Here is a 15,712-nt window from a genome sequence, read left to right on the forward strand (position 1 = left end):
TCTTCCAGCCTTTCCTGTCAACTTTTTCTATTAAGAGATTACAACATATGAATACACCAGGAAATGACAGACACCACTGACTTCTCGACTGTGTGGTGTCTTTATTTGAGGAGCCTTGACCTCTAAACAGTCTTGGCCAGACTCTACTTCTACTGTGCAAATTTGCATAAGCACAATTAAAGCAGACTGAAACTAAAATGAATCAGTCTGGGAGAAAATAAAAATGTTATTTAGAATCATAACTATTACTGGGTAACAGTGTAAATCAAGTGCATTGGGGTCATAATGGCATTTCTTAAAAATGACTTTGAAAATGGTTTTCTGGGCCTGGCGCGGTGGCTCATGCCTGTAATCCCAGCACTTTGGGAGGCCGAGGCAGGTGGATCACCTGAAGTCAGGAGTTTGAGACCAGCCTGGCCAACATGGTGAAACCCGTCTCCACTAAAAATACAAAAATTAGCTGGGCATGGTGGTGAGTGCCTGTAATCCCAGCTACACGGGAGGCTGAGGGAGAATTGCTTGAACCCTGGAGTAAGAGGTGCAGTGAGCCGAGATCATGCTATTGCACTCCAGTCTGGGTGGCAGAGTGAGACTCTGTCTCAAAAAAAAAAAAAAAAGAAAAAAGAAAAATAGAAAATGGTTTCCTGGAGAATTAAGATGTTTGTCACCTAGTGGAGATCTTTAGTTCACTTATAAGTTGGAATTACTGTCCCTATATTTCTTTCACTGTTTATTCCTCCCAGCTGCTTGCTTGCCCACCTCAACCCAAGTCTGTTGATGCAGCATCCCCTACAAGCAAAGAAAACATCTTCAGTTTCTCAAATAATCTCCTTCAGTAGTGTGAAAAGAGTTTGTAATTTAGTTTGCACCTTTTAATGATCAATATAAAAACTAAAATAAAAATCACCGGGTTTTCTTCTTCCTCATTAGGTAGATACAATGCGCCCACGTCATGGGGAAACATGTCGGATGCCAGTGCCACATCACTTCTTCCTCAGCCTGAAGAGTTTCACTTACAATACTATTGGGGAAGATACCGATGTCTTCTTTTCCTTATATGACATGAGGGAAGGCAAGCAGATCAGGTGAGAGTCACTGGAAATTCTGGTGAGGTTGTGATTCTATATTAGGATGGTATGGGTCATACGCATCTCTGACCTTCAGAGAAGACAGATGCACAGAAGAGGCAAAACAAGATAAGGTAACCTCATCTCATTAGCTAGGAGTTTTGGCCCCAATTCCCTGTGTGCCCTTAAGTCATCTAAACCATACCATGGGTGGCCGCCTTTTTTATGCCTTTTTCCACATAGAAGCTCAAAATTGAGTCTTTGCCACCACCTCACAGAGAGAAAAGGATGCATCTATTTAATACCAAGAAAAGACACAGGAGAAACATAGAACTAGGCAAATGCAGCAGAGACACACAGTTCCAGAGTGCAGGAAGCCCTGGGCCTTGGCTTGCTGCTGTGGAAGAGAGGTTTTGCAGATAAAAGGGGCTGATGGTGTCTTGTCTGGGCAGCCCATGAAAGGAGAGCATCTTCTGGGTTTCTTTTACATTGCTTGGGAACTTCTTGTGTTAGGAGTGCTTTATGGCTTTTACTTGCTTTAGTACTTAAAATTCGAAAGCAGATTTTTCACTTTTCCAATTATACATCACATGTGGGAAAATTAGAAATGGAAGTTAAAGCAGAATTCAAAAGAAAAACAGTTAATTTGCATGCCCCACAGTGCCTCTGATCTTGACAAAAATATTAATACACTGTGCTTTACTTTGGCATAGGAATAAAATGATGCACCCATTGATCAGGACATGTGAATTTTCCTTATCACCAATGGCTCCTAGTATGTGCCCTTGGGACAGTTATTGTAGAGAAAGTAGCAGTGGTATTGATGAAAGCTAAAACTGTTGCACACAGGCAAGACTATGGGCCAGGACTGTGTGGATATAGATTCTGGCTGCTGTTCTTTTCCTACCCAGATTTTTTGTAAACTCTATTTTGTGTGTGTGTGTGAGTGTGTGTGTGTGTGTGTGTAAAAATCCTTTCTTCAAGCTAAATTTTATGAGAAAGTCCAATATATGAAACAGATAAAACTATTCCATTATTGTGGCCCGGGCGCGGTGGCTCACTACTGTAATCCCAGCACTTTGGGAGGCTGAGGAGGGTGAATCTCGAACTCAGGAGTTCGAGACCAGCCTGACCAACATAGTGAAACCCCATCTCTAACAAAAATGCAAAAAATTAGCTGGGCGTGTTGGTGGGCTCCTGTAAGCCCAGCTATTCCAGAGGCTGAGGCAGGAGAATCAGTTCCACCCAGGAGGCGGAGGTTGCAGTGAGTCGGGATCGCGCCACTGCACTATAGCCTGACTGACAGTGTGAGACTTGGTCTCAAAAAAAAAAAAAAAGAAAAAAGGTGGATTGCTGGCAAGATGGCCAAATAGGAACAGCTCTGGTCTGCAGCTCCCAGCAAGATCGATGCAGCAGTTGGGTGATGTCTGCATTTTCAACTGAGGTACCCAGTTCATCTCACTGGGACTGGCTGGACAGTGGATGCAGCCCATGGAGGGCAAACCGAAGCAGGGTGGGGCATCCCCTTACCCGAGAAGCGCAAGGGGTTGGGAAATTTTCTCCCCTACCCAAGAGAAGCCATGAGGGACTGAGCCTGAGGAACCGTGCACTCTGGCCCAGATACTGCGCTTGTCCCATGGTCTTTGCAACCCACAGACCAGGAGATTCCCTCTGGTGCCTAACCCACCAGAGACTTGGATTTCAAGCACAAAACTGGGTAGCCATTTGGGCAGACACCGAACTAGCTGCAGGAGTTTTTTTTCTCCATAACCCAGTGACACCTGGAATGCCAGCGAGACAGAACTGTTCACTCCCCTGGAAAGGGGTGCTGAAGCCAGGGAGCCAAGTGGTCTGGCTTGGTGGGTCCCACTCCCATAGAGCCCAGCAAACTAAGATTCACTGGCTTGAAATTCTCACTGCCAGCACAGCAGCAGACTGAGATCAACCTGGGCCACTCGAGCTTGGTGCGGCGAGGGACATCTGCCATTACTGAGGCAGTTGCCCCTCTGCAACGAAGCTTCCAGAGGAAAGAACAGGCAGCAATTTAATCCATCTTGAGTTAATTTTTGTATAAGGTGTAAGGAAGGGGTTCAGTTGCAGTTTTCTGCATATGGCCAGCCAGTTTTCCCAACACCATTTATTAAATAGGGAGTTATTTCCCCATTGCTTGTTGCGTGAGTAGGTGGTTTTATGCTCAACAGTATAAACAAAGCCACTGGGAAGTTTGAACTGGGTGGAGCCTACTGCAGCTCAGTAAGGCTGCTGTGTCCAGACTACCAGATTTCTCTTCTCTGGGCAGGGCATCTCTGAAAAAAAGGCAGCAGCCCCAGTCAGGGACTTATAGATAAACCCCCGTCTCCCTGGGACAGAGCACCTGGTGGAAGGAGCGGCTGTGGGTGAAGCTTCAGCAGACTTAAAAGTCCCTGCCTGACGTCTCTGAAGAGCACAGCAGACCTCCTAGAACAGCGTTTGAGCTCTGCTAAGGGTCAAACTGCCTCCTCAAGTGGGTCCCTGACCCCCATGTATCCTGACTGGGAGACACCTCCCAGTAAGGGCCTATAGACACCTCATGCAAGAGAGTTCTTGCTGGCATCTGGCAGTTGCCCCTCTGCGACGAACCTTCCAGAGGAAAGAACAGGCAGCAATTTAATCCATCTTGAGTTAATTTTTGTATAAGGTGTAAGGAAGGGGTTCAGTTGCAGTTTTCTGCATATGGCTAGCCAGTTTTCCCAACACCATTTATTAAATAGGGAGTCATTTCCCCATTGCTTGTTTGTGTTGTTTGTCAAAGATCAGATGGTTGTAGATGTGTGGTATTATTTCTGAGGCCTCTCTTCTGTTCCATTGGTCTATATATCTGTTTTGGTACCAGTAACATGCTGTTTTGGTTACTGTAGTCTTGTAGTATAGTTTGAAGTGAGATAGCATGATGCCTCCAGCTTTGTTCTTTTTGCTTAGGATTGTCTTGGCTATGCAGGCTCTTTTTTTGGTTCCATATGAAATTTAAAGTAGTTTTTTTCTAATTCTGTGAAGAAAGTCAGTAGTAGCTTGATGGGGATGGCATTGAATCTATAAATTACTTTGGGCAGTATGGCCATTTTCATGATATTGATTCTTCTTATCCATGAGCATGGAATGTTTTTCCATTTGTTTGTGTCCTCTCTGATATTCTTGAGCAGTGGTTTGTAGTTCTCCTTGCAGAGGTCCTTCACATCCCTTGTAAGTTGTATTCCTAGGTATTTTAGTGTCTTTGTAGCAGTTGTGAATGGGAGTTCGCTCATGATTTTGCTCTCTGCTCATCTATTATTGGTGTATAGGAATGCTTGTGATGTTTGTACATTGATTTTGTATCCTAAGACTTTGCTGAAGTTACTTATCAGCTTAAGGAGATTTGGGGCTGAGATGATGGGGTTTTCTAAATTTACAATCATATCATCTGCAAACAGGGACAATTTGACTTCCTCTCTTTCCTTTATTTCTTTCTCTTGCCTGACTGCCCTGGCCGGAACTTCTAATACTATGTTGAATAGGAGTGGTGAGAGAAGAGGGCATCCTTGTTGTGCCAGTTTTCAAAGAGAATGCTTCCAGCTTTTGCCCATTCAGTATGATACTGGCTGTGGGTTTGTCATAAATAGCTCTTACTATTTTGAGATACGTTCCATCAATACCTAGTTTATTGAGAGTTTTTAGCATGAAGGGGTGTTGAATTTTATCAAAGGCCTTTTTTGCGTCTATTCAGATAATCATGTGGTTTTTGTTACTGGTTCTGTTTTTGTGATGGATTACGTTTATTGATTTGCATATGTTGAACGAGCCTTGCCCCCCAGGGATGAAGCTGACTTGATCATGGTGGATAAGCTTTTTGATGTGCTGCTGGAATTGGGTTTGCCAGTATTTTATTAAGGATTTTTGCATTGATGTTCATCAGGGATATTGGCCCAAAATTTTCTTTTTTGTCGTTGTGTCTCTTCCAGGTTTTCGTATCAGGTTAAATGCTGGCCTCATAAAATGAGTTAGGGAGGATTCCCTCTTTTTCTATTGTTTGGAATAGTTTCAAAAGGAATAATACCAGCTCCTCTTTGTGCCTGTGGTAGAATTCGGCTGTGAATCTCTCTGGTCCTGGGCTTATTTTGGTTGGTAGGCTACTAATTACTGCCTCCATTTTAGAACTTGTTGGTTTATTCAGGGATTTGACTTCTTTCCAGTTTAGTATTGGGAGGGTGTATGTGTCCAGGAATTTATCCATTTTTTCCATATTTTTCTAGTTTATTTGCATAGAGATGTTTATTCTCTGATGGTAGTTTATATTTTTGTGTGATGAGTGGTTATATCCCCTTTATCATTTTTTATTGTGTCTATTTCATTTTTCTCTTTTCTTCTTTATTAGTCTGGCTAACGGTCTATCTATTTTGTTGATCTTTTCAAAAAACGAACTCCTGGATTCACTGATTTTTTTTGAAGTTTTTCGTGTCTTTATCTACTTCAGTTGTGTCCTGATCTTAGTTATTTCTTATATTCTGCTAGGTTTTGAATTTGTTTGCTCTTGCTTCACCAGTTCTTTTAGTTGTGATGTTAGGGCATAGCTTTTAGATATTTCCCACTATTATTGTGTGGGAGTCTAAGTCTCTTTGTAGTTCTCTAAGAATTTGCTTTATGAATCTGGGTGCTCCTGTATTGGGTGCATATATATTTAGGATAGTTAATATATATGCACCCAATATATCAATATCAACAAGATCAGTCTTGTTGCATTGATCTCTTTACCATTATGTAATGCCCTTCTTTGTCTTTTTTGATCTTTGTTGGTTTAAAGTCTGTTTTATAAGAGACTAGGATTTCAACCCCTGCTTCTTTCTTTTCTTTTTTCTCTTTTTTCTTTTCTTTTCGCTTAGTAAATATTCCTCCATACCTTTATTTGGAGCCTATGTATGTCTTTGCATATGAGGTGGGTCTCCTGATGGGTCTTGACTCTTTATCCAATTTACCAGTCTATGTCTTTTAATTGGGGCATTTAGCCCGTTTACATTTAAGGTTAATATTGTTATGTGTGAATTTAATCCTGTCATTATGATGCTAGCTGGTTATTTTGCCCATTCGTTGATACAGTTTCTTCATAGTGTCAATCGTCTTTATAATTTGGTATGTTTTTGCAGTGGCTGGTACTGGTTGTTCCTTTCCATATTTAGTGCTTCCTTCAGGAGCCCTTGTAAGGCAGGCCTGGTGGTGACAAAATCTCTCAGCATTTGCTTGTCTGTAAAGGATTTTATTTCTCTTTTGCTTATGAAGCTTAGTTTGGCTGGATATGAAATTCCGGGTTGAAAATTATTTTCTTTAAGAATGTTGGATGTTGGCCCGCACTCTCTCTGGCTTGTAAGGCTTCTGCAGAGAGATCTGCTGTTAGTCTGATGGGCTACCCTTCCCTGGGTAACTCAACCTTTCTCTCTGGCTGCCTTTAACATTTTTTTCTTCATTTCAACCTTGGCGAATCTGACGATTATGTGTCTTGGGGTTGCGCTTCTTGAGGAGTATCTTTGTGGTGGTCTCTGTATTTCCTGAATTTGAATGTTGGCCTGTCTTACTAGGCTGGGGAAGTTCTCCTGCATAATATCCTGAAGAGGTTTTCCAACTTCATTCCATTCTTCCCGTCACTTTCAGGTACACCAATCAAACATAGGTTTGGTCTTTTCACATAGTCCCATATTTCTTGGAGGCTTTGTTCATTCCTTTTCATTTGTTTTTTCCTCTAATCTTTTCTTCACGCTTTATTTCATTAAGTTGATCTTCAGTCTCTGATATTCTTTCCTCCACTTGATTGATTTGGCTCCTTTTTTTATTATTATACTTTAAGTTCTAGGGTACATGTGCACAACGTGCAGGTTTGTTATGTATGTATACGTGTGTCATGTTGGTGTGTTGCACCCATTTACTCATCATTTACATTAGGTATATCTTCTAATGTTATCCCTCACCTTGCTCCCCAACCCCCAATAGGCCCTGGTGCGTGATGTTCCCCTTCCTGTGTCCAAGTGTTGTCATTGTTCAATTCCCACCTATGAGTGAGAACATGAGGTCTTTGGTTTTTCTGTCCTTGCGATAGTTTGCTCAGAATGATGGTTTCCCGCTGCATCCATGTCCCTACAAAGGACACAAACTCATCCTTTTTTATGACTGCATAGTATTCCATGGTATATATGTGCCACATTTTCTTAATCCAGTCTATCATTGATGGACATTTGGGTTGGTTCCAAGTCTTTGCTATTGGAAATAGTGCCACAGTAAACGTATGTGTGCATGTGTCCTTATAGCAGCATGATTTATAATCCTTTGGGGATATACCCAGTAATGGGATGCCTGGGTCAAATGGTATTTCTAGTTCTAGATCCTTGAGGAATCGCCACACTGTCTTCCACAGTGGTTGAACTAGTTTACAGTCCCACCAACAGTGTAAAAGTGTTCCTATTTCTCCACATCCTCTCCAGCACCTGTTGTTTCCTGACTTTTTAATGATCGCCATTCTAACTGGTGTGAGATGGTATCTCATTGTGGTTTTGATTTGCATTTCTCTGATGGCCAGTGATGATGAGCATTTTTTCATGTGTCTGTTGGCTGCATAAATGTCTTGTTTTGAGAAGTGTCTGTTCATATCCTTTGCCCACTTGTTGATGGGGATGTTTGATATTTTCTTGTAAATTTGTTTGAGTTGTTTGTCAATTCTGGATATTAGCCCTTTGTCAGATGAGTAGATTGCAAAAATTTTCTTCCATTCTGTAGGTTGCCTGTTCACTCTGATGGTAGTTTCTTTTGCTGTGCAGAAGCTCTTTAGTTAATTAGATCCCATTTGTCAATTTTGGCTTTGGTTGCCATTGCTTTTGGTGTTTTAGACATGAAGTCCTTGCCCATGTGTATGTCCTGAATGGCATTGCCTAGGTTGTCTTCTAGGGTTTTTATGATTTTAGGTCTAACATTTAAGTCTTTAATCCATCTTGAATTACTTTTTCTATAAGGTGTAAGGAAGGAATCCAGTTTCAGCTTTCTGCATGTGGCTAGCCAGTTTTCCCAGCACCATTTATTAAATAGGGAATCCTTGTTTTTGTCAAGTTTGTCAAAGATCAGATGGTTGTAGATATGTGGTATTATTTCTGAGAGCTCTGTTCTGTTCCATTGGTCTATATCTCTGTTTTGTTACCAGTACCATACTGTTTTGGTTACTGTAGCCTTGTAGTACAGTTTGAAGTCAGGTAGCATGATGCCTCCAGCTTTGTTCTTTTTGCTTAGGATTTTCTTGGCAATGCAGGCTCTTTTTTGGTTCCATATGAACTTTAAAGTAGTTTTTTTCCAATTCTGTGAAGAAAGTCATTGGTGGCTTGATGGGGATGGCATTGAATCTATAAATTACCTGGGGCAGTATGGCCATTTTCACAATATGGATTCTTCCTATCCGTGAGCATGGAATGTTCTTCCATTTGTTTGTGCCCTCTTTTATGTCGTTGAGTAGTGGTTTGTAGTTCTCCTTGAAGAGTTCCTTCACATCCCTTGTAAGTTGGATTCCTGGGTATTTTATTCTCTTTGAAGCTATTGTGAATGGGAGTTCACTCATGATTTGGCTCTCTGTTTGCCTGTTATTGGTGTATAAGAATGCTTGTGATTTTTGCACATTGATTTTGTATCCTGAGACTTTGCTGAAGTTGCTTATCAGCTTAAGGAGATTTTGGGCTGAGATGATGGGATTTTCTAAATATACAATCATGTCATCTTGTATGCTTCACGAAGTTCTTGTGCTGTGTTTTTCTGCTCCATCGGGTCATTTATGTTCTTCCTCTAAGCTGGTTATTGTAGCCAGCAATTCCTGTAACGTTTTTTCAAGGTTCTTAGCTTCCTTGCGTTGGGTTAGAACATACTCCTTTAGCTTGGAGGAGTTTGTTATTACCCACCTTCGGAAGTCTACTTCTGTCAGTTCACCTAACTCATTGTCTGTCCAGTTTTGTTGCCTTGCTGGCGAGGAGTTGTGATCCTTTGGAGGAGAAGAGGTGTAGAGGTGTTCTGGTTTTTGGAATTTTCAGCCTTTTTGCACTGGTTTTTCCTCATCTTCTTGGATTTATCCACCTTTGGTCTTTGCTGTTCGTGACCTTCAGATGGAGTTTATGTCTGGTCATCCTTTTTGTTGATCTTGGTGCTATTTCTTTCTGTTTGTTAGTTTTCCTTCTAACAGGCTCCTCTGCTGCAGGTCTTCTGGAGTTTTCAGGAGGTCCTCTCTAGACCCTGTTTGCCTGGGTATCACCAGCGGAAGCTGCAGAACAGCAATGTTCCTTCTTCTGGAAGCTTTGTCCAAGAGGGTCACCTGCCAGATGCCAGCCAGAGCCTCCTTTATGAGGTGTCTGTTGACCCCTGCTGGGAGATGTCTCCCAGTCAGGAGGCACAGGGGTCAGGGATCCACTTGAAGAGACAGTCTGTCCCTTAGCAGAGTTCAAGCGCCGTGCTTGGAGATCCATTGCTCTCTTCAGATTCACAGACAGGAGCATTTAAGTGCCCACAGCCGCCCCTTCCCCCAGGTGCTCTGTCCCAGGAAGATGGGAGTTTGTTCTGTAAGCCCCTGACTGGGGCTGCTAAGTTTCTTTCAGAGATGCCCTTCCCAGCGTGGAGGAATCTAGAGAGGCAGTCTGGCTACAGAGGCTTTGCCGAGCTGCAGTGGGCTCCACCCAGTTTGAACTTCCAGGTGGCTTTCTTCACATTGTGAGGGGAAAACCACCTACTGAAGCCTCAGTAATGGTGGCTGGCCCTCCCCTTACTAAGCTCGAGCATCCCAGGTTGAATTCAGAGTGCTGTGCTGGCAGCAAGAATTTCAAGTCTGTGAATCTTAGCCTCCTGGGTGGGCTCCATGGCCGTGGGATCTGCTGAGCTAGACCACTTGGCTCCCTGGCTCCCCCTTTCCAGGGGAGTTAACAGTTCTGTCTCACTGGCGTTCCAGGCACCACTGGGGTACAAAAAAAACCTCCTGCAGCTAGCTCGGTATCTGCCCAAACGGCTGCCTAGTTTTGTGCTTGAAATCCAGGGCCCTGGTGGTGTAGGCACCTGAGGGAATCTCCTGGTCTGTGGATTGAGAAGACTGTGGGGAAAGCATAGTAAGAGCGCACTGTCCTTTATGGCACAGTCCCTCACGGCTTTCCTTGGCTAGGGGAGGGAGTTCCCTGACCCCTTGCACTTCCCTGGTGAGCCAACGCCCCACCCTGCTTCAGCTCACCCTCCATGGGCTGTACCCACTGTCTAACCAGCCCCAGTGAGATGAGCTGGGTACCTCAATTGGAAATGCAGAAAAACCTGCCTTCTGTGTTGATCTCACTAGGAGCTACAGACCAGATCTGTTCCTATTTGGCCATCTTGCCAGCCACCGATTGGAGTTTTGCTGTTTCACCCAGGCTGGAGTGCAGTGACACGATCTCGGCTCACTGCAACCTCCGCCTTCTGGTTTCAAGGTATTCTCCTGCCTCAGCCTCCTGAGTAGCTGGGATTACAGGTGCCCACGACCACACCCAGCTAATTTTTGTGTTTTTATTAGAGATGGGGTTTCACCATGTTTGCCAGGCTAATCTTGAACTCCTGGCCTTATTATCTGCCTGCCTCAGCCTCCCAGAATGTTGGGATTACAGGTGTGAGCCACCGTGCCTGACCCAAAGTCCCATTCTTATTCTCTTGGAGTTTTTTCAGCATTCAAGATACCCTTGCATAAAATAAACTTTTTGTTGAAAATCAGCTGCTTCTATAATTGAAATAGAGGGCTGTCCCTGAGAGTCAAGCATTCCACCTAAATGAGATAATCTGCGTCTGTGAAAATTTTAGGGGACCCTGAAGATAAATTTTATTTTAAAATGATGGGTGAGCACTTTTTTATTAAAGCAAACAGTTTTGTTTCCGTCTGCAAAAGAGGTAATGTATGTAATGCAGCTGGAGCTTATCCGTAGGATTTAGGCAGTCTACTAACAGACCTGCAATTTAGTCTTGGTCCTTCGACCCTAGGCCCCATGGTACAGTCTAGCCTGTCTTAACTTGGTCCAGGACATAGACTCCAGCTCACTAACCAACATTTTCACAAGGATTTTCTGTGAGTTCTAGCAGAAATAAGAGAGGAGCTGGTACCTTGTCTCTGGTAACTGTTAACGTCACTTTCTTTTTCTGCCCTGCTCTCTGGTCTGTCATTGTCAGTATACGTATCTTCCCTAAAAATTACAAGGGTCTAGAGAAATTAATAGTGTTCTCTCTTTCTCTTTCTCACACAACCACAAAGAAAGCTAATGATTTCTGTGCCCTTTGGATGAGGAGGCCAACAAATGGATGTTTAAGTGAAACTTTATAATCCTGTTGCCCTGCTAAGTTTTTCATTAATATATTTTGTTACATAACTCAAAACTGAAAATATAGAGAGAATGAATTCAAATAGGGTTTAAAGCTAAGTATATTTCATACTAGTGGTCAGGCTATCTTGACATGCTTCTACATATATGCCCAACACATCAGCTCTTACTCAGAAGCATTAAAGTGAAAGTCTTTTGAGAGATAGACATGGTGAAACTTTTACTTTAGATATATACTTTGGCCTATGGTTAAACCTGCCTTTTTCATCTGAAAATAAGATCAGAAACTGCTGTTCTATATATGCCATCCCTCATTATGTTCTGAGTCTAGCTGTTAGGCTGCGAAAAATTTTTAACGTATCATCCTACAGAGTCTAGTTAAAAACAGTGAAAGAAATGATCAGTTTCTTTAGAAAGTTTCACATTGTTTACAAGAAATTTGACTTCTTCTCTGCCTAAAACATAATACATAGGACAAAGTAGAGCAGAATGACTGATGCTTTTCACATATAAAAAGAAATCCTCTGTCAGGAGAGGAATATGGAGAATTAAGTGAGATCAGAGGTAGAAGTTACAGTGTTTGGTAAAGTCATTTATGCACCAAATGTTTATTTTTACACCTGCTATGTGCTTGTGCTGTTATAGGCTCTAGTAATATGGCAGTGGATAAAACACACAAAAATCCATGTTCTCATGAAGCTTACATAATAGGAAGAGACAGTAAATAAAAATAAGTAAATTGTATCATATTTGAAGGGATAAGTGTTATGGGATAGAAAAAGTAAAGTATAAGGGAGATTTGCTATGCTAAATAAGATTGTCAGGGTAGGTACACCTACCATGCAGCTACCTTCCAGGGAAGAGACTTAATTTCTCCCATCCTCTCATCCTTTGATCTCTAAATGATTTCTAAATTAATGAGGTGGAGCTAAGGGATCAAATTACTGGCAGCCATGTCATCCTTAGTTACTTAAGGATAAATAAAAAAACTAGATAGAAAGTCTTTGCAGTGACCAGATGACAGACGATGGTGGCTTGGATTCTGGCTATCTTCTAAAGGTAGAACTGTGCTTATTTTATTTCTGGTATGGTGGAGTAAGTCCCTGACAGTCTGACCCTCCTACAATTAACACTGGGCAAAATCCAAAAACTACCTGACAGTGCTGCCGAATGAATAAAGCAGGCAGATATTGTAAGGCAGTAAAAAGTTGGAGAAAAAGACCAACATGAGGTGAATTTTCTGTTTTTGTGGTTTTGATCTGAAAGTGAGCTGTACTCCTAGCGTAGTATAGAGTGTCTAAAACTCCATTAGAAAGCCTGCCATATTTTTAGCCTAAGGAACCAAGAGATGGAACCTGGGGCAAGTATGGCCACTAGAGGGAGTTCTGGAGAGAAGAGAGCAGGAAATGGGAATTTCAAATTCTGTATATGAGCTCTGCCCATGTCACTGGCTCACCTCTGAACCATGCATATCCAAGGCAGATGCAAAGCAGCTAGCAACTAAGGCTAAAAAAAGACTGTTACAGAGCCTGCTATGAGCTGGTAACATTTATCAATTGAACAAATGACTTGTTATAAACTCTCAAGATGGAGTTCCAGCATTAAAGCTATAGTTGCAAAAAAGGCTTCGTGTAGAATCCAGCTGAATTCGGATTAAGGCATTCTAGGCTTTTTCCCATTTCTACTCCTGCCTCAAAGCCAGGCTCACAGAAAAGGTGATTTAAACAGACAGTCACTTCCCCTCCGATCCCAGCATCCACTTGGCTAAACCTCAAATTTACAAAGTACCACTAAAGCTTTTCCAGAGTTGGGAATAAATGAAAATATGAAGGAATCAAAGAAAATACAAGATTGAAGTTTGCTACCTTTCTTGCACTTATTTTAAAAAGTTTTGTTGTCGTTAAAATATATTTAGCTGGGGAAATTTTAACTAATTTGTGTTTATCTGAAAACACGGTACTTGGAGAAACAACTCAATTGTAAGGCCTGTGGCTGGTGTCTTTGGAGTAACAATCATTGAGGGTCTCTGAGGCTTGATTCCCTGACACAGACTTCTAGTGACTGGAGGTGTTTCTGTCAGAGCCAGAGCATTTATTCATAAACTGGGGATTATTTTCTCTTCTTTTACATTTACAAAGCAATGTAAAATATCTGCCTGGCTGTAGATCAGGATTTATTAAAGATCATCTCAAGACAGAGCAAGATTTAAAAAACTGGATATTTTAATCTTCACATGGAAGTGAAGAACACAAGGTACTGGATCCTGTAAGCAAATCAATCAGTATATCAGGATTTGTATTTTGAGGAATGTGCTAAATGGTGTTTAAAAACAAAGTCTGGATCAGTATATCAGGATTTATATTTTGAGGAATGTGCTAAATGATGTTTAAAAACAAAGTCTGGAGACTCATGAGAGAGAATGGAAAATTGAGTGACATATATGTACACTTGCTGTCCATGGAGTAAGCTGTGTGGCTGTTGTTAGGGTAACTAGAAATCAGCTGCAAAAGAACAGAAGAAATAGTGTTGTAGAAATAGCACAAACAAAAGGAAGCCCTGAGACTAGATGACTCCTTTGCAATGCATGGGAACCAGGAGTCCAGTAATTATGACTCATTAGAAAAAGTTAAATGGTATGAGAGAAAAATAGAAAATTTAGAATTTCACATACAAAATATATACAATTATGAATTTTTAAAAATCAGTTCTTGGTTAGAAAAGAGAATATTTTGTCTATGTGTAAACTTTTAATGGCATCTAGAGATATGGCTGCTGGTTTCTGAGAAGGAATGCTCCAAATATCTTTCCCTCTGAGCACGTTTAGAACAGAGACTCCCTTGGAAATAGATTCTGCCAGTTGTTTATCTTGAACTCAATTATCATTAAAACTACTATTCCCCTCCCACTGCAGGAAAGCCACAATACCCTTTATATATGGACTCTTCAAATCAAAACTGTAGAACTCTTTATTGAATGTCTACCTGATTGTTGCTATTAAGTTTTGAACCTAAATATATAAAAAGATATCTTTTTCTTTCAACGGCCTTTAATGGAAAATATAAATATGTCAGCACCCCAAGACATAGAATGGAGAGAGGTATATAGCAGATGCACTAAATCAATGATGGTACAGGCCCAAGAGCTGGAGCCTGTGCTACAGTGAGACTACAGAGCAAAGTAGGTGACATGCTCACGCAGAAAAGAGGGAATAGAACAGAAGAGAGAAATTCTAGCATCTCAGAAAGTGAAAGCAAAGCTAGTATATAAATGGCACAGGAAAACGAGTCTTATTGTCATCCTGTTTATTAGACAAAAATAATTTTACCTTTCTTGATTATCTACATTCACCAAACTTAGCTCTGAATTACTTTCTGCCATTTCTAATAAATTTACCCTCAAAAAATTGATGAGCTACTCCCAAGATACTTAAGCCATGTGCAACAGTCTCATAGAAGGTTCAAAACAATTCTCCAAATGCTTAAAGCAGGTTGACTGTATTTAGTGCCTACAGTGTTCCAGGTCCTATTCTAAGTCCCAGATATCAGTGAAAATCAGTAAAATACCTCTGCCTTCAAGGACTTAATATAAATCTATTGCCTTATGTATACAAAGGAAGGATACATTTCTTTTGCCAAGTTGGACTCTGTGAGCTTCCTGAGCTATGTTTGTGCTCAAGGAGAAAAAAAAACTGGGAGGATATTCACTTATCCAACTACGCAATGGAATGAGCCCTCTTCTCATGTCCTGGGGATATACTAGGGAGCTAGACAGCAATATTTCTACCCATCATGGGGGATGAGGGAGAAGCAGACAAAAAACAGGGTAAGTGGAATATGTAATGTGTTCAATTGTTTATATATAGATATTGTATGTAGAAAAATAAAGCAGAGAAGGGAGCTAGAACATGGAATAGGGGAAATTTTTGATAGGATAAATGAGGAGGGAGGTTTACTCAGAGGATGACAATTGAGTAAAGACTTAAAAGAATTGGGGCAACAGTCAGGTGAATATTTTGGAAAAGAAGTTTCCATGTACAGGGAATCAGAGCAAGTTCAGAAGCTCTCAGGCAGAAGCATGAGCTTGAGGACAGCAAGGAGACCAGTGTCATTGGAACAAAGTGAGCAAGGACTTAGGAAAAAGTAGACCATGAAGTCAGAGAAACAAATATCTGGCCTTGGCGAGGGACTAGTAGAGAACTGTAGGGTTCTGAAGGCCATTGTAAATGCTTTGGATTTTACTCTAAGTGAAATGGGGACCATTGAAGTTTCTGAGGAGAAGAGGGACATGTTCTGACTTGGG

At 41.4% G+C, this 15,712-nt stretch overlaps 1 protein-coding gene across 13 annotated transcripts in view; it reads left to right on the top strand.

Moving 5' to 3' along the window:
- Window positions 1-15,712, top strand: part of LOC105480503 (dedicator of cytokinesis 3) — a 647,888-nt gene that overhangs the window by 344,658 nt on the left and 287,518 nt on the right. For all 13 annotated transcript variants that reach the window (XM_071091780.1, XM_071091778.1, XM_071091779.1 and 10 more), the window contains one exon: window positions 931-1,085. In XM_071091780.1, coding sequence (XP_070947881.1) covers window positions 931-1,085 — 155 coding nt within the window. The remainder of the gene's footprint in view (window positions 1-930; window positions 1,086-15,712) is intronic.

Source organism: Macaca nemestrina, chromosome 2, assembly GCF_043159975.1.
Source record: "Macaca nemestrina isolate mMacNem1 chromosome 2, mMacNem.hap1, whole genome shotgun sequence".
In the NCBI taxonomy this organism is placed as follows: domain Eukaryota; kingdom Metazoa; phylum Chordata; class Mammalia; order Primates; family Cercopithecidae; genus Macaca; species Macaca nemestrina.